This window comes from Erpetoichthys calabaricus, chromosome 9, assembly GCF_900747795.2.
Source record: "Erpetoichthys calabaricus chromosome 9, fErpCal1.3, whole genome shotgun sequence".
Classification (NCBI taxonomy): Eukaryota; Metazoa; Chordata; class Cladistia; order Polypteriformes; family Polypteridae; genus Erpetoichthys; species Erpetoichthys calabaricus.
Genome location: NC_041402.2, coordinates 10800452 through 10827036, shown reverse-complemented (window position 1 = coordinate 10827036; position 26585 = coordinate 10800452). Strand labels below are relative to the sequence as shown.

Here is a 26585-nt window from a genome sequence, read left to right as displayed (position 1 = left end):
GTACAAAATAATGAAGTGAATTAGTCCAGCGGGTCAAGACGGTGACTTTAAAATGAGTTCATCAAGAACACAGGGACACAAATGGAAACTTGTTAAGGGGAAATTTCACACAAACATTAGGAAGTTTATTCTTCACACAGAGAACCACAGACATGTGAGATAAGCGACCAAGTAGTGTGGTAGACAGTAGGACTTCAGGGACCTCCAGAACTCAACTTGATGTCATTTTGGAAGAATTAAGTGGATAGGACTGGCGAGCTTTGTTGTTCTCGTCTCGATTATTCTAATGATCTAAAAAAAAAATTTGAGAAAGATGCAACAAGAATTAAGCAAAATGTGTAAAAAGACAGGAAATCACAACAAGTAGTTTAAGTTTGTTAATGCGTACAACACTCAGGAATGGCTGGAGAAGCGTATTAGAGAAGAAAAAATGAAATATTAAAAAAAGAAAGAAAAAAAAAAAAAACCACGAGTATGTCTGGAAAAAATGAGAGCCGAAGAGGAGCAAATCCACCACAGCTCTGCGTAATGGGGGGACATTTGTGAAAACCATTGAGAGCCTGTGGAACACAGAATTACATCCCAAAAAAAATGACACCAGCAACATACAGTGGTGTAAGAACACAAAAAGGTACAAACGGTAAAGTGTTGGGGGTCCGGTATCCTCGTTTAATGCGTGTTTGAAATTCTTCAAATCAGAATAATTAGGACCACCACGGTTTGTTTCAGACTCACTTAGTCTGGGCCAGTTGCTTCTGAGCAGCAAGCTCCATCTCCTTCAGTTGCAGATTCACCAATGCTTGACGACTTGTTTTCTGATGTTTTCCTAAATAGCCAACGAGGTGGAAGGGACGGGACTTTCGATACTGCGGCGGAAGTGACGTCGGCGGTCCTCCTCACAGGTTTCTTTCTCTGTTCTAAGGGTAAAGAGGGAAAGGCTGCTAATAGCCGCGTCACCCTGCTCTCCGTTTTCCTCCATTCCTTCTTTCAGACACACATGTGCTTAGTGGACGTTGAACTAAACTGCATTACCACTCCTATACGTGAGGTGGCGCTGTCACTAATCACTTCTCCTCTTTCACCCTTAGACATACAATACAATACAATTTATTTTTGTGAAGCCCCAAATCACACAAGAAGTGCCGCAATGGGCTTTAACAGACCCTGCCTCTTGACAGCCCCCCAGCCTTGACTCTCTAAGAAGATGAGGAAAAACCCATGAAGGGAAAAAAATGGAAGAAACCTCAGGAAAGGCAGTTCAAAGAGAGACCACCTTCCAGGTAGGTTGGGCGTGCAGTGGCTGTCAAAAAGAAGGGGGTCAATACAATACAATACAATACAATACACAGAACAGAACAAATCCTCAATACTGTATAAAAATAAAAATTTTAGAAGTACAGAGCAGAATATCACATAAGAAGATTTGGATATATTTAGAGTCCTGGAGACCTTATCCATCAAGCTGCCTCCCCCATTTGGCCATTCCATGTCTGAAACAGCGCTGAACCAGCCAATCCGATGAAAGGACCCCTCCTTCCCATGATTCCTGCGATCCTCCATCAGGGATGACTTTACCTTAGGCAGGCAAAACAACTTGACAGGTGGTCCGTGGCACCAAGTGCCACATTTGAGTACCGAGAAGAGGAACAGAATAGGTGAGGGTTAGTATCCAATTCTAACTATTATGTTACTTATGTTTTAGTGCTAATGACTAACAACAGAGATGCAGTCTGTACAGTTAATCAGCAGCTCTAGTCAGGGTGTGCTAAACTGAAGTCGTGAGTCTTCAGCCGGGATTTAAAAGCGTTGACCCTCTAAGAAGATGAGGAAAAACCCTTGAAGGGGAAAAAATAATGGAAGAAACCTCAGGAAAGGCAGTTCAAAGAGAGACCCCCTTTCCAGGTAGGTTGGGCGTGCAGTCGGTGTCAAGAAGAAGGGGGTCACTACAATATAATAGACAGAACAGAACAATACAATATAAAAATAAAAATGTTACAAGTACGGAGCAGAATTTAACAGTAGATGACATCACATAATACGATTTGGATTTGTTCAGAGTCCTGGAGACCTCGGCCATCAAGCTGCCTCCCCCCTATTGGCCAGCGCTGGGTTAGCCAATCCGATGACAGGACCCCTCTACCCGATGATTCCTGTGATCGTCAATCAGACATGACTTTACCTTAGGCAGGCACTGAGAGGAGAAAGAGAATAGGTGAGGGTTGGTAACAAATTCTGACTATCATGTGTAACAGATAGATGGCACTATCGCTCCCTTGAACCCTTGTTTGAGATGCCAGACACCAGATAAAATAAAGTCATATTGGACTTTTATCAATAAACAGTGCACAAAGCACCCTACACTCCACAATACTCATATAAATAAACAATAATCAATCACTAATCAATTCTCCACTCCCAGGTGTGTTGCCACCCTTCCACCCAGTTCAGCTCGACGTCTGGGATTTCCCATAGTCCTTTTATAGTCCTTGACCCGGAAGTGTTTCTCTCAGTCAGTGTGATTGTTAACACTTCCGGGTCAGATAAAAATTATAGGTGAAACAAAAGTCTCTGGGCCTTCCTGCAGCGTCCCCTGGAGGTTCCCATGGTATCCAGCAGGGCTGTGATGAAAAACTCCACTGTCCATGATGCCCTGCTGGAACTCGGGGCACCTCTATGTTGCAGGCAGGGCTCCACCTGGCGGCTTGAGGGTATTGGCCAGGATGAACGGCCGGCCATATTCCACACGTTACTTCTGTTTTAGTGCTAATGACTAACAACAGAGATGCAGTCTGTACAGTTAATCAGCAGCTCTAGTCAGGGTGTGCTAAACTGAAGTCGTGAGTCTTCAGCTGGGATTTGAAAGCTGAGACCGAAGGGGCATCTCTTATAGTAGCAGGCAGACCAGTCCACAGTTTAGGGGGTCCTGTAACTAAAAGCTCGACCTCCCACTGCTATTTTATTAATCCTTGGAATCACAAGCAGACCGGCATCTTGAGATTTTAATGTGCGCTCAGGTTTGTAAGTCATGATTAGTTCAGATAAGTAAACCGGAACTCGGCCATTTAAGGCTTTATACGTTAAAAGGAGGATTTTGAAATCTGCCCTAAACTTAACTGGGCGCCAGTGTAAGGATTTAATGAAGACATCTGACCAGAAGGATGACGTCACCTTCACCAACCCACCTGGAAGCTCCACCCCTTCTGCAATGCTCCGTGTATAAAATCCAGAAGTCGACATTCGGTATCGGACCAGCGACCGTCGAGTGACGGAGCTCGTGAACAGAACCACCAGCCGAAGTTGTCACTTTCTTTTTTTCTCTTTTCAGCCGCTCGATTAAACGGGGTCCGCCATAAGGTGCCCCAGATCTTGAACTTCTCCTGATCTCTTTTATTACACGACGTTCATAGAGCCCTGAAGTGGTGCATGATATTGACTTGCTGCAGATGGCGTCCAGGGGTCAGGCAGGTGAAGAGGTGATGGGGACTGAACTCGCATCCAAGATCACTTTGAGTCTCAACATGCCTAGCAGGACAGACCGGGACAATCGTGTCCCTCACAAGTCTGCCCAGCCCCTTTTGGGGAATTCTATATGTCCACCAGGTGTCCTGGGTCTGTACCTTGCCTGTTTTACAATCCAATGTGTCTAAGGTGTACCGTCCATGAAAGGCACTATAAGCAATAATCTGCTCAGGGACACATGGTGGGCCGGCAGCCATATAGATGGATGACAACCTTGAAGGTGCCGCTCCTCCGCCTTTTGTCTTTCATCATCTCACTGGGCTCCAGCTGCCGTTTCCAGCCCTGATCCCCGTCACCGCCACGTTCTTGGAGCGTGCCTGCAGCAGGTGGTGGGCAGGAACTCAAGGCGGCGGCCGGCTGGCCGTGACCGCGTGGACCTGGCAGTCTCAGCACTGACGGTCTTCTGAGCGCCGTAACCTTGCTCTTTACTGTTTACTTTTTGGCAAAGCGCTCTCTCTTTGTGCGAGTTTCTATTTGGTGCCTTCTCTTCCCTCTGGCATTACTCAGTGCTGTCATGCCAGATGTTATCCCAGGAGCTCTTGGTGGTCCTATTCCCCAGGGCATTACAAAACACTACAAGGCTGATAGCTGCTGTCACCGCCGTTTGGGATACGCGGGACGCCCCAGCTGGTGAAACGTCCATGAGACCCTCACGTCCGTCTGAGCTTCTTTTGTGAAAGTCCCGCCATATAGCGCCTTACACAATGACCCTCATTCATTCTTGGAGAACACGAGGAAAGCACTGGAGTGCAACTGAGGGGCACACGTCTTACAGGGCCGTCATAACAGCATCATAGCCCCCCATAAAATAGTGCACTGGGGCCCTTGTGTTGATAGCAAAACAGAAACAGGCATCTGAAACATCGTGGGCCCCTATGCTCCTGGGACCCCCTGGTCAGTGCCCATTGGGCCCATACGTTAAGACGGCGAACAAGGGTTCAAGGAGCAAACTGATTGACAGGTAGCCAAATGGAGGAGCAGTAGCACCCTGAACTGCGGCCCACACCCGCTTATGAATGACTGACAAAACCAGATGGACCACGTGAGAGAGGTGAGGAACACCTAAAAGGCCCACCATCACTCTTTACCATCTCGTCTTTACTCGACTGCTTTCTGTAATTCTCTTATATTCTTTTTTAATGAGAAAATCCAGAGGGTACAGCAGCACCTCAGTCCAGATTCTCTCTGTATTTCCTCTGAAATACACTCGCCTATTCACTCATCTTCCTCTTTCCAGCTTCCCACCTTCTCAGAAATCTCACATCTCATCCACAAATCTGCACCATCCACCTGTCAACTGGACCCCCGCCCTACAGTCCTGGTCAAAGCCTGCCTCCCCTCTCTGCTCCCTCTTATTTCTGCTATAATCCACTCTTCTCTCACTACTGGTACTGTTCCTTCATCTTTTAAAACTGCTGCAATAACCCCAATACTGAAAAAACCTGGTGCCGATCCGACTAACTTCAATCGTTTTCACCCCATTTCTACCGTGTCTCCCCGAAAACAAGCCCTAGTCAAGATCATCAGCTGAAAAGTAAGGCGCTTAACTCCAGGTTTATACGTCCATTAAATTCCGAGGACAACTTGCCACAATATCTCTGAAAAGGATGTTTAATGATTACATCCATCAATCCGGGGATGTGCCCATTCAGCAGCATCGGCGCAAGACAGAAACAAAATCCCTGAACGGGGCATCAGCTCATTGCAAGGTGAACACAAGCACACAAACACACACACACGGACACACTGGCATCATTGTAGCTTCACCAAATCCTCAAACTGTCTTTGGATGGAAAACTGAGCCCACTGTGGAAACCCACCAGGAAAAACATGCAAACTCCAGGCAGGGATCACAAGGGACGTGACTCCCTGCGAGACAGCAGTGCTACCGCTCTGCCACCATGCCACCCCATATGTATAACTATTAACAGCATTCATTATTTAAACAAACGATTTATCTGTAAGGGCGGCACGGTGGCGCAGTAAGTAGTGCTGCTGAAAGGCAGTAAGGAGACTCAGGTTCACTTCCGGGGTCCTCCCTGCGTGGAGTTTGCATGTTCTCCCCGTGTCTGCGTGGGTTTCCTCCTACAGTCCAAAGACATGCAGGTTAGGGGCATTGGCGATTCTAAATTGTCCCTAGTGTGTGCTTGGTGTGTAGGTGTGTGTGTCCTGCAGTGGGCTGGCGCTCTGCCCGGGGTTTGTTTCCTGCCTTGCGCCCTGTGTTGGCTGGGATTGGCTCCAGCAGACCCCCGTGACCCTGTAATTAGGATATAGTGGGTTGGATAATGGATGGATGGATTTATCTGTAAATGTAACATACAGTGCATCCGGAAAGTATTCCCAGCGCATCACTTTTTCCACATTTTCTTATGTTACAGCCTTATTCCAAAATGGATTAAATTCATTTTTTTCCTCAGAATTCTACACACAACACCCCATAATGACAACGTGAAAAAAGTTTGAGATTTTTGCAAATTTATTAAAAATAAAAAAAATTGAGAAATCCCATGTCCATAAGTATTCACAGCCTTTGCTCAATACTTTGTCGATGCACCTTTGGCAGCAATTCCAGCCTCAAGTCTTGTTGAATATGATGCCACAAGCTTGGCACACCTATCCTTGGCCAGTTTCGCCCATTCCTCTTTGCAGCACCTCTCAAGCTCCATCAGGTTGGATGGGAAGCGTCGGTGCACAGCCATTTTAAGATCTCTCCAGAGATGTTCAATCGGATTCAAGTCTGGGCTCTGGCTGGGCCACTCAAGGACATTCACAGAGTTGTCCTGAAGCCACTCCTTTGATATCTTGGCTGTGTGCTTAGGGTCGTTGTCCTGCTGAAAGATGAACCGTCGCCCCAGTCTGAGGTCAAGAGCGCTCTGGAGCAGGTTTTCATCCAGGATGTCTCTGTACTTTGCTGCAGTCATCTTTCCCTTTATCCTGACTAGTCTCCCAGTCCCTGCCACTGAAAAACATCTCCACAGCATGATGCTGCCACCACCATGCTTCAGCTGTAGGGATGGTATTGGCCTGGTGATGAGCGGTGCCTGGTTTCCTCCAAATGTGACGCCTGGCATTCACACCAAAGAGTTCAATCTTTGTCTTATCAGACCAGAGAATTTTCTTTCTCATGGTCTGAGTCCTTCAGGTGCCTTTTGGCAAACTCCAGGTGGGCTGCCATGTGCCTTTTACTAAGAAGTGGCTTCCGTCTGGCCACTGTACCATACAGGCCTGATTGGTGGATTGCTGCAGAGATGGTTGTCCTTCTGGAAGATTCTCCTCTCTCCACAGATGACCTCTGGAGCTCTGACAGAGTGACCATCGGGTTCTTGGTCACCTCCCTGACTGAGGCCCTTCTCCCCCGATCACTTAGTTGAGATGGCCGGCCAGCTCTAGGAAGAGTCCTGGTGGTTTCAAACTTCTTCCACTTACGGATGATGGAGGCCCCTGTGCTCATTGGGACCTTCAAAGCAGCAGAAATTTTTCTGTAACCTTCCCCAGATTTGTGCCTCGAGACAATCCTGTCTCAGAGGTCTACAGACAATTCCTTTGACTTCATGCTTGGTTTGTGCTCTGACATGAACTGTCAACTGTGGGACCTTATATAGACAGGTGTGTGCCTTTCCAAATCATGTCCAGTCAACTGAATTTACCACAGGTGGACTCCAATGAAGCTGCAGAAACATCTCAAGGATGATCAGGGGAAACAGGACGCACCTGAGCTCAATTTGAGTTTCATGGCAAAGGCTGTGAATACTTATGGACATGGGATTTCTCAATTTTTTTATTTTTAATAAATTTGCAAAAATCTCAAGTAAACTTTTTTCACGTTGTCATTATGGGGTGTTGTGTGTAGAATTCCGAGGAAAAAAATGAATTTAATCCATTTAGGAATAAGGCTGTAACATAACAAAATGTGGAAAAAGTGATGCGCTGTGAATACTTTCTGGATGCACTGTATGTACACAATAACAATATTCATTCCCCCAGTTCCCCTTCCAGAGATGATAAATAGATCCACAGTTGTCCACTGTGCTGACCCGCAACTGCCGGCAGGCCAAACGAGGAGTCCTGAAAATTGCGGACTACTAGCACAATCTCCTCTTCGTCATAAAAGACATACAGTCAGTCTTGCGCCATGATACAATATAATAAGTCCTTTGAAATAGCTCACCCAAGTTCGTAGGAATTAGCGGAACGTTCGATTCCCCGATCAAAACAAAACCTACCACCTCCTGAGAGGACTGTAGGAGCTCCTAGACTTCTTACTGTACATGGCCCGTGCAGTCGCTGATCTGTTTTTATTTTATTATCTGATGCTCTTCTTTTCTTTTTCCTCCTCTGCTTCTTCTGTCTTTAAAACGGCACGCTTTATGCAAATCACTCCCTGAAAAAAACAGTAAAACCGGAAGTTCCACCTCTGGGGCACCGCTGTCAATCTCTGGATGTAAGAATGTTCCCCACAACACCCGATCGACAGCAGAAACATATTATCTTTATGTGGCAGCGCTACAAGTGTGTATGTAGAGTATCCGTATAGTAAAGTAGAGTATCTGTAGCAATATAACAGTAAGTAAGCTTGATGCTATAGACGTTTTGGTGTCTCGTCAATGTCATAACAGCCGCGATACATTCTGCTCTATTTGTGTGTGGCACTTATACACTTGTGCCTCAGAGACAATGGATGACTGCTCTTGTGAAGAAAGCTTATCATCTGTATTTCGGCTGGTGATCCCGACAAGGAATGGGCGCCTCACATGTGCTGTCAGTCTGAGAGCCTGGCTCAAAAGCACTCGAAAGACGCTGCCATTTGCTGTTCCGATGATATGGTGAGAACAGAAAGACCATGTGACGGACTGTTACTCCTGTTTGACTAATGTGTTTGGTTTCTCTGCCAAAAACAAGAAGTCAATTGAATCTCCTAATCTGCCTTCAGCATTGAGACCCGTGCCACATGACGACAGTCTTCCAATTCCGAAACCACCAGAGGATTGGACCTTAGACGAACCAGATGAAGGAACTGCAATGCAGGGTACTGACAGTGACATTGACCCGGATTTTGAACCGTGCTCATCAGGCGATCCACATCTGAATTGAACGATTTGGGTCTGTCAAAAGCAAAAGCCGAGCTGCTGGGTTCGAGAGTGCAGGAATGGTGTTTGCTGTCACCAGGTACGAAAATGTCTGAGTTTCGAGGCCGACATCATGATATAACCACATTTTTTGCACAAGTCGACTGTCTCCGTTTCTGTTGTGACATTGAGGGATTGTTCTCGGCCTTGGGTTGCGATCACAACCCAGAAGAGTGGCGTCTCTTCATTGATTTGTCAATGTTAAGCCTGAAAGCTGTTCTGCTACACAATGGCAACGTTTATCCTTCAGTACCTGTTGGCTGTGCAGCACACATGAAAGAAACGTATGAGAATATGGAACTGTTGTGAAGCACGTCCAGTATAGCAGGTACAACTGGAATATCTGTGCAGATCTTAAAGTCGTTGCTCTGTTACTAGGACTGCAGCTCGGCCATACAAAGTACTGTTGTTTCATCTGTGAATGGGACAGCCGTGCCAAAGAGTCGCACTATTCTCAACAGAAGTGGCCACTCCGTAAAAAGTTAGTTCCAGGACTGGAAAATGTGACACATGAATCGCTTGTTGATATTTTTGCCTCCTCTTCACATAAAACTGGGACTCATGTAGAATTTCGTGAAAGCACTGAACAAAGAAGGCGAAGGTTTTCATTATTTAAGACAGATGTTCCCAAGAATAACTGATGCCAAGATCAAAGAGGGCATTTTTGTTGGCTCCCAGATAACAAGCAGTTTGAAGATCTGTTAGTTGGGCCGGAAAAAATTGCCTGGAAAGCCTTCAAAGACGTTGTTGGCAATTTTCTGGGCAATTCCAGAGCCCAAAACTACCTTCAGCTGATAGACAAACTTCTCAAAGCATACAAGACAATGAAGTGCAACATGTCACTCAAGATTCATTTCCTCCAATCACACTTGGACTTCTTCCCCGCAAATCTCGGTGCTGTCAGTGACGAACAGGGTGAAAGGTTTCACCAGGACATTGCTACGATGGAGAGACGATACCAGGGCAACTGGAATCCGTCAAAGCTTGCTGACTACTGTTGGACACTGCAATGTGATGTACTAGACATTGAATCTATACTAATAAAAGGCAAAACCCTCACTGACTGACAGACTGACTGACTGACTGATTGACTGACTCACTCATCACTAATTCTCCAACTTCCCGTGTAGGTAGAAGGCTGAAATTTGGCAGGCTCATTCCTTACAGCTTACTTACAAAAGTTGGGCAGGTTTCATTTCGAAATTCTACGCGGAATGGTCATAACTGGAACCTCTGTATGTATGTGTGTATATGTATGTGTATATATATATATGTTGATATATGTTTACATAACCTCTTTAACACACTACTTCTCCGCTGCGAAGCGCGGGTATTTTGCTAGTACAAAATAAAATCAGGAGCAAAACACTTAATTCTGTTGAATTTAATAGCTTATGCGAAACATAAACGGGACTAAATACGTTATTGTCAGTAAACATATAACTAGCTATTTCTCAGAGTTCCTATGTGATGCAGTAAAACCAAAACTACATTTGTGCATACCCAGTAGGGACCTGTCACAATCAGGAAGCAAGACTTTTCAAAAAAAATTGTTGTGCCATTCATAACCTCGCCCCTCCATATCTGTCTGATCTTCTTCATGTTGTCATTCCCTCCCGTAACCTAAGATCCTCTTCCTCCGTCCATCTGACCGTCCCTCTCGCCTGTCTACCCACACGGGGAGCGGAGCGTTCAGCCGCTCTGGAACTCACTACCTACTGAGCTTAGAGATATCCAATCATTTCCAACCTTCAAAAGTAAACTTAAAACCCTTTAAAATGGCTTTTTCTCTATGATTTACAGTGGCTGTGTTTGGTGTAAATTTTTATATTTTCTGATGAAATATTATATTAATATATATATATAAAATATTATATATATATATAAATATATTAAATTAATATATTAAGTTTTGTTTATAATGTGTTTATTTATTGTTTGTTTGGTGTCCTTGAGTGCTTAGAAAGGTGCCTTGCATACAGTAAATAAAAGGTATTATTATTATTCTTATTATCTGGGTGGGTTACAGCATCAGCAAGTAGCGATGACCTCAGGGTGAAGTCTCTACTGGTGGACCCCATTGTGCTTGCTGATGAACTGGTAAACGTCATGGACCCGGGCAGTCGTGGAACGGGAGCGCCCACTTGTCACACGACCCAGCAAGTGACGACTTTACTTTGTATATAGCGCCTTTGTACGTTGAACGGCATGTGAGGTACAGCAGGCTCAGGGTCACACAATGAGTGAGCAGAACGGGTGGCGCCAACATCTTTGTGATTTATGGCCACCAGACCACACCGCATGGCAGAAATCAAAGCCGACAAAAAAGACAACAGAACAGGTAATAACGATAGAGGGGGTCCAGGGTGGGATGTGCAGTTAAATCACTGAAGCCCAAGTCAACCCCCAACCTGGTAAAGTGAAAATGCAGCTCTGCAACAGTTAAAACATTGTGTGACCGCCCTGCCACGTACGTGGTGGTCCGACTCTCTCAGGGGGACCTCAAATGACTTCTGGGAGCATCGGCATCATGACGAGTCCACCATGCACTTCGTGTGACTTCTGCTAGAGGCCCAGTGCTCTGGAGGACCATACTGGGCTCTGCGCCCCAAGGCTGAATAACGGATCACCTAAGGAAGTCAGTCAGTGAGAATGAAAACCAGCAGCCAGCACGCACTCTTATCTGTATGAGTGGGGGACCCCCAGTGCTCGTCACTTTCACAGGCACACAAATACCCACAAAAGTGATGCAATCAGCATAATAGAACTGACAGGCGAGGGTGCAAATGGCTGGGGCACCAACCTGGAGAAGCCGAATTATAATCAAACAAAGGCACCAAAAAAGAAACAAAGAAAGGGGGCCGCCGCATCTCGATTGTAACACGATGACGAAGCACCGAGAGCTCGGGCTCCAAGAATCGCTGGGGTCAAAGTGACAGCCTGCCGCCATATAAAGGGGCGTGGCTAGGCGGCATCTCCAGGATCAGCATCAGCGCCCCCTCTGGCTGCAGGGTGGTATTGCCTGTCTGAGCCTTTTGGGAGTTTCCTTTTGCGCCCACGTGTCACACGACCCAACAAGTGACGACTTTACTTTGCATATAGCGCCTTTGTACGTTGAACTGCATGTGAAGTACAGCAGGTTCAGGGTCCCACAATGGGTGAGCAGAGAGGTTGGGGGGGGGGCACCAACATCATTGGTATTTATGGCCACGAGACCACAATGCATGGCATGATGGCACTTCTAAAGAAAAGACAGCAGAACAGATAATAATGTTTGGGTGGTCCAAGGTGGGATATGCAGTAAACCACTGGACCCCCCCCACACTCCCCCCAACCCTGTGACATGCAAAGTGGGCACATCTTGGGTTAAACATTCCTGATGTCTGCCTCTCCTCAGAAGGGGGGCAGCGGAGGAGCTGATGACGACCGGGGGGGAGTGGGGGGTTGCGGGGGGGGGGGGGGAGTCCATCTTCCTGTCATTGGGACACTTTGTGCTCCTATAAATCTCTCAAATGTCAAATCAGAACACAAAACAAGAAGAACAAAAATCCACCCCGACGTGTGCCCCCCCCCAAAGCAAAACCGGAAGCAGCACAGGACATCACACTGGGGTGGGCTGGCGTTTATATACATGGGGGGAAGGACAGAAGGTGGGCAGGGGGGAGGATGCAGCTGGGACCCCTGATGGGTTCTTATCTTGCCGGAGTTCAGGGAATCACAGGAGAGTCGGTGCTGCGTACGCAAGTGTCACACTTCTGGGGGGCCACATGTATGGTGGATTAAGGAAGTATGGAGACCCCTTCACTTTCTGCATGTTGATTTAATTCTAAACTGATACATTTGCCATTTTGCTCAACTTCTCTACACTCAGTAGCCCAGAATGACAAACTGAGAACTTCTACTCAGAAAGGATTGCAAATTTGTCACAAACCAAACACTGAAGTCTCTCACTCCTAGAAGTGTTGAGACCCTTTGCTCTACCCCTCCACAATGCGCTCTGGTGCCCCCTGTTTGCTTTAATTCTCCTTGAGATGTTTCTAGAACTTGAGTGGAGTCCACCTGTGGGAGACTGGATGTCACTTGGAAACCTGTGGATATAAGGACCCCCAATACACACTCCATGAAGTCCAAAGAACTCTCTGTGGACCCCTGATATAGAACTGTGGTGAGTCAAAGATCAGTGCAAGGATATCAAACCGTTTGTGAGGCTCTGAGTGAGCACAGTGGCCTCAAGAATTGTGGGGTGGACCAAGTTTGGAACCGGCAGGGCTCTTCCTACAGTTGGCAGTCAGGCCAGGTTGAAGGGTCCTGGGCAGTGAGGTGATCAACAACCCAAAGGTCACTCTAACAGAGCTTCAGAAGTCCTCTGCTGAGATGGGAGAAGCTGACAGAATGACGGCCATCAATGAGGCGTTTACGGTGGAATGGCCAGGCGGCATTTCCAGGACTTAACTCATCTGAGGTAAAACTCAACTCTTTGGGCAGAACTCAAAGCACAAGTTGTGGCGAAGGCCCCACCCTGCCTAATCATCACCTGCCTATGGTGAAGTTTGGTGATGGCAGCATCACGCTAAGGGGGTGCAGTGACAGCGAGACTGGCCAGAATTGAATTGTAGCCAGAGGTCCTTGAAGAAGACCTGCTCTACAGTGCTCCTGTCGAGCACCATAACGAGATGAAGAATACGGCCAAGTCAACGAGGGAGCAGCTTCAGGAGAAGTCTTTGAGTCACCTTGAGGAGTCCACTTAATCTGAAGATGGCAGTTCACAGACATAACCCACCCAGTCTAACGGAGCTTCAGAAGATCTCAGGGCTGGAATTGCTGGCAAGTGGGATCTGAATATGTCAAGGAACGAGAGATTTTAGGTTTGGATTTTTAATAAATCTGCAAACCTTCCTGAAAATGTGTGGAATGGTAGGTAGAAACAGTAAACGTATCCGTTTAAAATTAAATCACAGTAAAGTGTGCAGAAAGTCAGGGGGTCCGAATACTTTGTGACTCCACTGTATTCTTCCTGAGCCTTCCATCTGTTTTTTTAGGTCTCTTATTCAGTTCAGGGGTCAGTCATGAGACTTTTCTCCTGGTCACAAAGCCAACCTGAGACGGAATGTTCTTTAATGACAACTTTGTCTCTCCAATTCAATTTATCCATCTATATATTAATCAAATAGCGCCTTTCATATCCATCTATTTATACTGCCTCAGATTAGAATCAACTTTGATATCTATTAGATTTATAGATAGATAGGAAAGGCACTATATATCTACTATATAGTGCCTTTCACATCTATCAATTATATAGTGCCTCTCCTGTCTATTATATAGTGCCTTTCCTATCTATCTATAAATTTATCTACTATATAGTGCCTTTCATGTCTATTATATAGTGCCTTTCCTATCTATAAATCTATTATATATAGTGCCTTTCACATTTACCCATTCATCTTTCTATCCACATGCGTGATTAGAATGGGGGGCCTTCTCAGGGCTTGTGATTGTAATCACCTTCCCCACTAAAGCCCAGAGATGGCGCTGCCATTCACAACTTCTCTTCTTTCTTCTGAAGACCAGAGAATTAAAGACATGATGATCAGTTAAACCACGCCCACTCCCAAAGGAAGCCACGCCCCATATGGGCAGGAAGATTTGTGACAGCCATGGACCACCACAGACTTGCATCTAGAAAGATGTTCCACCATTTATTTATTTTTTGACAAATTTTCGACCTTCTCATCTTTCTTGCCAGTTAATATCCCGGGATCACCGGCTGGCTGGCGTGCTAAACCTTTTATCTACGTGGAGCTTCATCATTTTACAACATATGCAGCATAACAGCTGCAACTGGAACAACTGGTGGTGCCCAATTAGTGTCAATGCTCTTCAGATTCACCAAGGACTGAATGGGACGGCCCTGAAGAAGAGTCTCGTCACATGGAAGAGCTGGCCGTCCCGTAAATAGAAGAGATGGGGGCAAGTAGAGCACTTGTGGACTGAACAAGAGATTTTTTTGTCTCCTCTTCATATAAACCTTGGACTGATGAAAAATTTTGTGAAAGCGATAAAACAAGGAAGGTGAAGGATTTAAGAACATAAGAACTTTGACAAGCGAGAGGAGATGACTGACTCCATTTGTCGCTTGTTTGTGTAGCTCATAGCTCAGCTGTCCCACCCCCCACCATCTCCAGATTCTCCTTCAAGGTTGTGAAGGTGCCTCCTTCTACTCCATGTCCCGGTAGTTTGTTCAGGAGGCCCACAACTCTTTGTGTAAAGGAGCCCCTTCCTCACTTCAGTCTTGAATGCACATCCCCTTAGTCTCCACTAGGGGTCCTCGAGTATGTGATTCAGTCTTTAGTTTTATGGAATTCTGCTGGATCTTCATTATCGATGCCTTTGAGGATTTGGAACGCCCGGATGAGGTCTCCACACAGTCTCTTCTGCTCGAGACAAAACACAACTGCCACCTCTGAACTCTCATCACAGACCTCAAATCATTTCCAACATTCCTAAGTGACAAAACCACCAAAAGCAGTAGAGGAATGGCAGTGATATTGGAAGTGATATTCAGTTTTCTAATGAACGTTGTGATATCTCCAAAGGACGTTTAGTTGCCAGGAGTTTCGAGGCAGGTTACTGTATTTCTCCTTATTCTACGATTTCAATATTTGATGCAGAAGTTTCCACAAATCACCGATGTCAAGACTAAGGGAGGTCACAAATCAGAAACATATCGTGATTTGAAGATCTGCTAGTGTGGCCTGAGGGGGATCACATGGGAGGCCTTCAGTGATGTTGATGGCAGCTACGCAGCACCAAACCACGTCCAGCTGCTTGCCTCAAGCATACAAACCCACGAATTGCAACAAGTCAGAGGATGGATAGGATTAGACATGAGGACATTAGAGGGTCAGCTCAGGTTGGACGGTTGGGAGACAAAGTCAGAGAGGCGAGATTGCGCTGGTTTGGACATGTGCAGAGGAGAGATGCTGGGTATATTGGAAGAAGGGAAGGGTACTAAGGATAGAGCTGCCAGGGTAGAGGAAAAGAGGAAGGCCTAAGATGTGGTGAGAGAAGAGAGGACATGCAAGTGATGGGTGTGACAGAACAAGATGAAGAGGACAGGAAGATATGGAAGAAGATGATCCGCTGTGGCAACCCCTAACGGGAGCAGTTGAAAGAAGTGGAAATGAAGGGACTAAAGCCAGGAGGCTCTTCTTTAAGTAAAGAGTTGTGGGAATCTTGAGGAAACTATGGAGACTTGTAGCTGTAGGAGAAACCTTGAAAACATTTAAGAAGAACCAGGATGAGCTATGGGGACAGCTTAAACAAAAGGGCGTCAAATGGACTGAAGGGTCTCCCTGTCTGATGTTCTTACACATGCTATGGAAGAGCAGTAAGTCAATCTCCACCACGTGTGGCTAACTTGAATTATTAGTTTTGTAGAAATCTCAAAAAAGTCATTATGCCACTGCCTTCCTGTGCCACCCTGGTTGTCCTTTGGATACCTAAAAGTGCAAAAGGACCATAAGATTCCAGAGTTTCAAAAATCTCTCCATAAGATGGGTTTCCCAGTATGGAAGCAGCTCCATACAACTAACTAATCGAAAGGTTTACAGCAAATTTCTCAGTCATGAGTGGCAGTTCTTTGCTTTTATAGCCCCGACCAGAATATGTTTTGTACCCTTGGCACCCGGTGACCCCCACAGGTAGTGATTAGTGAAATAACTTGTGCAAAATTACTGAATTGGCAGCGAAAATGACATTCGTTCTGCAAACAAATTCACAAAACAAACTTCTGCACCACAAGCCAAATTTGCATCATCGCCAAACATACAAATGGCCTCCATGATGTTTGGGACAAGGACACATTTGTCCTTCATTTGAACATCTGCTGCACAGTTTTAAAATGACAAATCAAATAATTGCAGACTTTCATTTAAGGGGATTTGCAGACATTTCAGTCACACAACACTCATTCTACAGAGTCCCTCCATTTCAGGGCACCATAGTGTTTGGGACACAGCAATGGCAGGTCTGTTAAAGCCATCATATTTAGGACTTTGTCACATGTCCCTCACATGCAATGAATGCTTGAAGTCTGCGATTCACAGACATCACAAGGTACTGAGGATTTTCTCTGGTGATGCTCTGCCAAGCCTCTCATGTGGCCATCTTCAGCTCCTGCTTGTCCCCTTAAGTTTTCTCTTCAGCGTATGAAAGGCCTGCTCAGTTGGATTGAAATCAGGTGACTGGCCTGGCCATTCAACATGTTCAATTTTTTAGCTGTCTGTTTGGCTCCATTATCTTGTTGTAGGATGAAGTGCCAGCCAAGGAGTTTGGTGGTCTTTACTAGAACTGAGCAGATCAGATGTTTCTCTACACCTCAGAATTCATTGTGCCGCTGCCATCAGCAGTTCCATTATCAGTGAATAGAAGTGTGCCAGGACCTGAGGCAGCCATACATGTCCAAGCCACAACACCCCCATGTTTAACAGATGAGGTGGTCTGCTTTGGATCTCGGGCAGTTCCTTTTGGTCTCCACACTTTGCTCTCGCCATCACTCTGATGAGGTTCATCTTCATCTTTTCTGTCCACCTTATCCCAGAATTCTGCAGGCTCTTTGAAGTCCTTTTCCACAAACTGTAATCTGGCCATCCTGTTTTTGTGGTTTCCATCTTGCAGTGTGTCCTCTGTGTTTCTGTTCATGAAGTCTTCTGCTGATGGTCGTCTCTGACACAGACACACACATCGGCCCCCCTGTTTCTGATCTGTCAAGACAGGCATTTGGGGCTGTTTCTGGACCATAGTGAGGATTCTTTTGTTGTCAGCAGTGGAGGTCTTCCTTGACCTACCAGTCCCTTTGTGATTCCTGAGCCCACCAGTGTGTTCTTTCTTCTTCATGATATTCCAGACAGTTGATTTCGGTCATCCTAAGGTCTCAAATGGTGTTATTCTGAGTCTTCTGCTGATAGTCGTCTCTGACACACAAACACATCGGCCCCCGTTTCTGATCTGTCAAGACAGGCATTTGGGGTTGTTTTTGGACCATAGGGAGGAATCTTTTGTCGTCAGCATTGGAGGTCTTCCTTGGCCTACCAGTCCCTTTGTGACTACTGAGCCCATCAGTGTGTCTTCTTCATGATATTCCAGACAGTTGATTTCGGTCATCCTAAGGTCTCACTGATGTCTCTAATGGTCTTATTCTCGTTTTTCAGTCTCATGATAGCTTCTTTGATTTTCATTGGCACAGCTCTTGTCCTCATGTTGAAGAATGGCAGCTACAGACTCCAAAGGGGAGAAGCAAGCTGAGGTATTTTAGGAAGCCATGAAACCCACCTGAGGAATCACAAACACCGGTGACGCCAATTGTCCTAGATATAATGATGCCCTGAAATGGGGGGAATGCGTAGAAAAAGTGTGGTGACTGAAATGTCTGCAGGTCCCCTTCAATCAAAGTCCACAGTGTGCACTTTAGTCCCAAGCCTGAATTGTCTGATTTGTCATTTTAAACCAGGGGTCCTGAGTCACGGTCCTGGAGGGCCGTAGTGGCTGCGGGTTTTCATTCCAGCCAGTGTCCCTAACCCTAACCCTAATTAGAACTCAGTCCTTGCTGATAATGATAGTTGCCTTGTTAGTGCTTTAATTCATCTAAGACGCATTTTAGTTCCTTTGTAGATCAGAGGTCCTCAATTACAGTCCTGGAGGTCTGCTATGGCTGCAGGTTTTCACTTCAACCAATTTTTTAGTTAGAACCCTATTATTTACTACATACATTTTTTGGGCTTAATTTTAGTTTTCTGGCCTGTTACCATTCAGAACCCTTAATTGCATATTTTAGATTTTAGCAGCTGCATTTAAGTTTTGTTGCCTGTTTTCTTAATCAGACATTAGTTAATAATGAGATGCAGATAACCGATAAACTCTCCAGCTCACGTGCTTACCATGAAGTATCTGTGATAAAAAATGTTTAGAAATGAATGAGAGGGGAATTGAAAGGACCATTAAGTTTAGATCTGTTCTGGCCCACAAAACATATGGATAATGTTCTCACAGAAGGAAACTCTACAGTGCAATTCAAATTGCTCTCGGATGAATGTAAGCATTAACAAGCTAAATAGTTCAATACCAAGTTTCATTATCAGCATTGACTGCTTTCTAATTAGGAAACTAGTTTGGAATAAAACCCTGCAGCCCTCCAGGACCGTGATTGAGGACCCCCGTTTTAAATGGTGCAGCTGAGGGGCTAACTTGTGTCTTTGTCCCACACATTATGGAGGGCACTGTAACTTCATCTCATGTGTACAACACAGTTTACGATGGTAAAAACTGACAGCACGTACCCTTCTCCGCTACTAAAATCCATTGTTCTGGGTGTGCGGCTGCTGGGGGGACCCTGACCTACGGAGTCGGGGAAAGTGAGAGGAGGTGGGGGGCGGTTACATGTGACCCCCGATGAGTGGGGAGAAGGCCAAACACAAGTGGACAGGGAGGTCTTGTGCGAGTCACATGAAAGCAGCCCTGGAGATCAAGCAGCGGTGCTGGTGGGCTGCAGCAGAATGACCCTCAGGGAGTAACGTTCCATGGTTTCCATCCCAAATATCCTCCGTTCAAGTGGGTTTTGTGTGAAATCGCCTTATGAGATGAATTTCTGCTGCAGTTTTGTGAAACTACGGGCAAAAACTAAACGGGTCTGTTTCACTGATTGCTGCCCATAGGCACCTCTTTGTCACAATGTCACTCACAAGGTCTGTCACAAGTTCTCATTTGACAAACGCAGGGAAGCATCACCGGGACACTTAAATGAAACCCACAGCACGTCCAGTCAGGTTTGAATAGGATTCACATTTATTTGTCAAATTCTAGCACAATCTAAACATGCTGAAAAACACTTTGTTGGTCACAATTTTCACAGGTAGTCGAGCCACAGAGCAGAGTTGACAGATATCAAATACGCCATATCTTTAAATTGGAAAGGCTGTAATACTGAATAAAAAACAGACAAACACCGCATTGTAAAAGGAAATCAACAGCAACGAGTCTCACTGTATCGTCGCATTCTTCACAAGCGTACCCCGGGTACCCAACAAGTCAGGACCCTTTTAAACTTGTGGACTGACGTTGCTCTGGGAACTGAAGGTTCTTCAAGTTTTCCAATATGCTGGCCCCCAACTTCAATATCTGTACCTCTGAACTCTGCCAGTACAGTGGAACTCAAATCTCCTAACAGCTCCGAATTCGGCCATTAAAAAGGCCACTTGGCAGATTCGAAGGGAGCACAAGAAACGTTTTCATCCTGTCGGCTGGATATTTAAAGACCCCCAAGCGCCCCATTTTAGTACGACGCTCTGTAATCCAACAGCCGGCTTACCCGTAACAAGTCAGAAATTCCCGGCCAGCGCCCGAGTGACAGGAGCCGAGCGCCTCAAACTCCAGCACTTTGTTCAAATTGGACTGAAGTTCGCATTCACTTTACAGTACATCCGGCCAGGGGGGCCTTCCTGTCATTTCACGGTCTATAAAATTAAACTCTTTTGGTTTAGCTCTGATAAGTCATCTTAAAATAGAATGGGGAGGAAGGACACATCTTTAAAAAAAAAAAAGGAAACCTTATAAGTAATACATTATTTGGTACTCTCATTAACATACAGTATTATAAACATTGCTATTGACAATTACTTCAAAAAAATCTACATTCAATGTGCTGCATACTTAATGACTGAATAACTGCTTGATAAATAGGAATACTTAAAACAGGTTATGCGAATAATGAATTATAATGTGGGAAAAAGTAAATACATATAAAATATTAACATAAAAAATGTAAACTTTTTTTTTCTTCTCTGCTTGGTTTCCTTCAAAACAGCAACAATCTCAACAGACCTGTATAAAGTATACTGTGTGTGTGTGTACATATGTTGTGTATTCGTATATAAACACACATACATACATGAACGTGTACACACACCGATCAGACAAGACCTCATCCATATGTGTATAAATCTCAAAAATATTCATCCTAACATGTACACACGTATGTATGAGTGTGTGCGGACAAAACTCATGATTGTAACCAATCAGCCTTCCATCACCGGACCCAACATCTCCTGCTACTGGTATGAGGGAAACAGCGGAGTCCTTCCCTGAAAGCATTCGCTGCAAGGCCAGAGTCAGCCCAGCCACATTACTGGGCACAACTGCAAAGATGCATTTGGCCAATTCTGTAGCTTCCAATCAACAGAACCTGCCCATTTATGGGATGTTGAAGGAAAACTGAAGCGTCCAGAATAAATCTGAGTCTGTATTTTCTGAGAATGTAAACTACGTGCAGGCCGTGCTAAACCTGAAGCATTCAAGTCTTTGAGAGTCTGAAGCAGTAGCGCTAACCACTGTGCAGTTACAGTGCCTATTACTGTATGTAGGGATGTAGACACGTTGTGTGTGTAACCGAGCATGTGCACACTAACAAACATATGTGTTACATGTGTGTGCGAATGTGAATTATATTTGTGTGTGTTTTTGGCTGATAATATGGTATAACTAATCACAGACACTTTGGACTGATAGCAGCCTTTGACCAAAACAACAAATGAGCAACGTGATAAGTAAAAGAGCACTAGGAAAACCCTCCAGAGGTTTTATTAAGTAGCATGATGTTACCTGGATTTACAGGTCACTCTGGAGATGTACCGAGGTCAGTATTCATTTGTGATTAGTTCAAGGATTAAAATTATCGTAATTCTCACTTATCCCAAATTCAAGTCAATGTTCCACAGAAAAGCAGGCTTCACGTGAGAAAATGAGTAAATTGTTGTTAATATTCCAGTTTGGTAAAAATATCTGACCGGATGGTCATCTGCTGGAATCCTATGAGGTAGAAGAGAAATGTCCTGTATCTTAAACGCAAATAGCAAACTAATAACAACTACATTGATAATTTACTTTAAGAATCAAAATCCACTAAAAAGCAACGTAAACACCCAAATTGCATCAAGTCAACAGCAGAACATTCTGCTTGATTTTTGTTTTGTCACAAAATTCCTTACAGATAAAGATGTGGCTGAATACAATTTGAATTTTTGGTTATATCAAATATAATGACACATTCAATGACATGGAGGGTTTAGGGTGGAGCAACACACGACAAGTAAGACGTTTACGTGAATCCGGCGGCACATGCTTCAAACGGGCCTCTACACAAAGAGCATCGCACTTCTTTCATGAATGTTCAAAGCAGGTCCGTGACGTCACCCAAGGATCTTGCTTACAAATACGCTAAGAGTTCTCCCGCTCTGGGATTTTCAATACTCAAGACTACAGTAATAAACGCATGTGAAATTGGCAGATAACACTCGACATATTTTTCCCCCCCAACTATAAAATTACAAAGCAGCATTTCAGAGAGGCTCCTTGTGCCAGACATTCAAACTTGTGCTCACATGATGGGACTTTGCCTTGCTGCTGAAACGGGCCACAGGTTTTATGTTCAAAACAAGACGCGACTGATTTTGGACAGCGGCAGCGCAGCAATGTGAGGCTCTCGGACGAAAACAGAAAAGACCCTTTGAAATGATCGAGCGGCTTTCTAAACGGGGCAAGAAACGAAAAACTCGACTCCTGTTTGTGTGCAGCCCGTTTCAGAAGGAAGCTGCAGCTTTGGCTATGAACAGAAATGCAAGGGTTTTGTTGAGTTGGCCTTTTCATAGTTAACAGTGGGTCAAATTTAAAATAGTTAAACATTACCTTATGTTTGGGTTTGCCTGTGGCAGCAGCAATGGTGCCATTTGTAATGGACCATGTCATTTCCGTCAACAGTATCACTTTCCTAAACACGGCAGGAAATATTTCTATATCTCAGGTTTTGATGGCTTTTGTATGAGTGGACCGAGATATTTATTGGAGAGAAGTGCACCAATAAAATGTAAATTTTAAAAAATCCAGCATTAGGCACACAAAGGATTTTTTATTTTTAATCGTATAATTCAAGTGAAAAAGACGATAGATCACAGCGGCAGCACGTAAAAGTCAAATTTTCAACTTTTCCGGCATATAATTCACCGAATTGTTCCTTTTTTCTGCTGCTCTCTGGTGCAACACTTCTGAAACTCCAAATGAAAAATAAAAATTTGTTTTTTGCGTCAATCGTGGAACACATTACATTCATTACTCAATTCCACTGACTTTTCATTTACCTAACACGTTTTACCGTGTCAGTGAACGTCTTGGAAAACGGTTTTCGTTTTTTTTTTTTTTATTTTTTAATTTAGGAGACCTAATTTGTCGGGAACATGCTGCTGTAATAATAATCACAATTAAAAAAAAAGCCTTTCTCCGTATCTTGCATAGGCTCAAGCAGTAGGCCCTCCAAATCACAGTAACCCGAACAAAGCATGAAAGAAGCAATGATGAGTTTTTGGGCTCAATTCTCTCAAGAGTCAAAAATAAATACACGTCCCTGAGATACAAATTCACCCTGCGGACAAGGCAGTATAGACTCGAAGAAGAGAAGAGAGCCATGGTGTCTTAACAACTAACTACACATGACAACTGTGGTTTACATATTGTCAATCATCTTACACATTCAACAATTTCAATATACATAAACCCCACCCCTTCAGTTCACCCCCCCCCCACCCCCTTTCCCTTGTTCCCTTCATTCCCTTTTCTGCCCTACATTAGGTGGCAGGAATGATTGCCCATCATCATCCTGAGAAAGACAGAGATATATATTCACAGTCACCAGCTTTAATTTTCACATCAACTCAACGGGGAGGGGTAAATAAAAAAAAATAAAAATAAGAGAGTGAAAATAAAAAATAAAAAGGGGGGGGGGGGGGGGGTCCTCACAACATGTACTTAAGGAACGACAGAACAGAAACTTGAAATATACAGCAGTATGGATTTGAAGGTGCAGTTTGTGTCATACGGTACAACTCATCTGCAGGGTGGTCCTCGCCAAACTGGCCACATCGGTCTGCATTTAAGGAACCATACTCTACTGGTAAAGGGAGAGGGCTGGAGGGGGTAAAGGGTTCTGGGAGGCGCATTTTCCATTGTCTGGTGCAAATAGGTCTGTAAACTTTGTGCTTTCCTTAAATGCACTTTTCTGCTGAGGAATGCTTACAAATGTAAATCGAGCACACATCTATATATATATATATTTTTTTTCTTGTTCATCGAGTCGCTTGCATGGTTTAGAGCTCCACTTGGCTGTCACGCAAGCTAAAAATCGAGCTCTTAGTCACCCTTCAAATCCATTAGGAAAAGAACTACAGAATGACCTAAAATCACCTCTAATCTACTATTAGTCTCACATACTAATACCTGAGTAAATTTAAAATGCAAGACAACACATTTACTTTACCCTGTTCAAAACACAAGTCATAAACGACTTGAGCAAGAGAAATAGGAAAATAAAAGAGAGAGAGAAAGCGCAAGAAGGAAGAAACACAACCTCATATAGGCCTCAAGTCCTACATGATTTAAAAAAAAAAAAAAAAAACAATAAGGAATCCCATTAGGACACTGGAGCTGAAACAAAATCTTGAATACACAAAAACCTTCTAAATCATATAAAACACATTCGAGGTAGGTGTGAAAGCAGAAAGGTTTTCCTGAGAAGTCCAAATCTGGTACTCCCCTGGAATGTGGATTGGATTGAAATTACTGTGCATAGTATATTTCCACTCGGGGTGGTCCGGGTGTGTTCAGAAAAGAATCCTGCTTTGGCTCTAACACCAGCCATTGTCTATTCAAAAATACCCGTATATTATATACATTTTCATCTCTATAAAATGATTCTTCTTTACATAATTTAATGAGGTAGAATTGCACATGGAGTGACTTCAGAGCAAGCTGAAGTGGCTGAACAAAACTGCCACCATGTAGGCTTACAGATATGAAAGCAAATGGCCTAGAATTTTTTTTTTTGTTTTTTACATCACCTAATAATACAGTAGCTATTTTTTTTGGCGGCCATTTTGAAACACTTGAGCAAACGACCATTTTAAATTTCTTAAACGAATGTCATTGCCCAAATTCTTGACAGAAAATATACTGAAAAGTGACAATACGCTCAGGCTTAAAACAATCCGATGTTAAATATGAATTTGAACTGCCCTGCAATACAAAAAAAAAAATAATAATAATGATTATCACAACAGTGTGTTGCATGGCAAAAATTCAAATCCGGACACAGGAACCCTTCCTCTGTAAATCGTACCGCTGTGATTTGCCTTCAAAGTGACAGTTTTGAAATTCTAATGAAGATCTGCTTGGACCTGGAAAGGTTTTCAAAAGCAAAATGATACAATAATTGTTCCTGAGGTAGTTCTCACAATAAAACATTTCAAATATTTATCTCAGCCCCTACAAAAAAAAAAAAAAAAAAAAAAAAAAATGATAAAAAACCCCTAATGCTAAAATGACAACGTTGTAACACTTAATATCAAAAACAATGTAAACTGCAAGAATAATACACTTCTTTGCATTCTTTTTGTACAGAAGCATGTGCACTGTGTTGAAGATCATACATTCAACTCTGTCGTGAAATAAATATATAAAGACCAAAAAAAGTAAAAAATAGCTGCTTGTCACATTCACAGGGACTCGCTTTGCACTTCACGTCCCCTTTAAGGTTGATCGCAGACATTCAACATCATCAGCCTCCCTTCCTCAGAGGCACGGCGGTAAGGCAGAGCCTTCTTAGTTGATACTTGACTTGCAGGAGTGCAGAACTGCTTTGAACAGGAGAGGAAGCTGCTCCAAAGGAACATTCACCATTTTTCCTGGAGGAGAAAAAAAAAAATATTAAGATATCTAATTTATACATTCGACGGCACATTAATACGAGAGAAACAAGCATATCATTTAAACCTGTAAAAGCTTGAATCAGATGGATTATTAGATTATTCAGTGGGGTGAAATGGGTAGATAAAGCTCAACAGACACAGACAGACAGATACTGTTCCATTAGGTCTGGGACAAAGTGACATTTATTCCTGGACTGACCCCTCTGCTCAACAATTTAAAATAATAATAATGTACAGTGATCCCTCGCTATATCGCGCTTCGCCTTTCGCGGCTTCACTCTATCGCGGATTTTATATGTAAGCATATTTAAATATATATTGCGGATTTTTTGCTGGTTCGCGGATTTCTGTGGACAATGGGTCTTTTAATTTCTGGTACATGCTTCCTCAGTTGGTTTGCCCAGTTGATTTCATACAAGGGACGCTATTGGCAGATGGCTGAGAAGCTACCCAACTTACTTTTCTCTCTCTCTCTTGCGCTTTCTGTGATCCTGATGTAGGGGGTGTGAGCAGGGGGGCTGTTCGCACACCTAGACGATACGGACGCTCGTCTAAAAATGCTGAAAGATTATCTTCACGTTGCTACCTTCTGTGCAGCTGCTTAGTGAAGCGACATGCTGCACGGTGCTTCGCATACTTAAAAGCTCGAAGGGCACGTATTGATTTTTGATTGTTTGTTTTTCTCTGTCTCTCTCTTTCTCTGCTCCTGACGGAGGGGGTGTGAGCTGCCGCCTTCAACAGCTTTGTGCCGCGGTGCTTCGCATACTTAAAAGCCAAACAGCCCTATTGATTTGTTTGCTTTTCTCTCTCTTTCTGACATTCTGTGCACCTGACGCGCACTCCTTTGAAGAGGAAGATATGTTTGCATTCTTTTAATTGTGAGACAGAACTGTCATCTCTGTCTTGTCATGGAGCACAGTTTAAACTTTTGAAAAAGAGACAAATGTTTGTTTGCAGTGTTTGAATAACGTTCCTGTCTCTCTACAACCTCCTGTGTTTCTGCGCAAATCTGTGACCCAAGCATGACAATATAAAAATAACCATATAAACATATGGTTTCTACTTCGCGGATTTTCTTATTTCGTGGGTGGCTCTGGAACGCAACCCCCGCGATGGAGGAGGGATTACTGTATTT

At 44.1% G+C, this 26585-nt stretch overlaps 1 protein-coding gene across 2 annotated transcripts in view; it reads right to left on the bottom strand.

Moving 5' to 3' along the window:
• Nucleotides 1-19466: 19466 nt before the first annotated feature.
• The window catches only part of LOC114657367 (nuclear receptor subfamily 6 group A member 1), a 550707-nt gene continuing 543588 nt past the window's right edge, over nucleotides 19467-26585 (bottom strand). For both annotated transcript variants that reach the window (XM_028809146.2, XM_028809147.2), the window contains one exon: nucleotides 19467-25426. In XM_028809146.2, coding sequence (XP_028664979.2) covers nucleotides 25344-25426 — 83 coding nt within the window. In that variant the 3' untranslated portion in view covers nucleotides 19467-25343. The remainder of the gene's footprint in view (nucleotides 25427-26585) is intronic.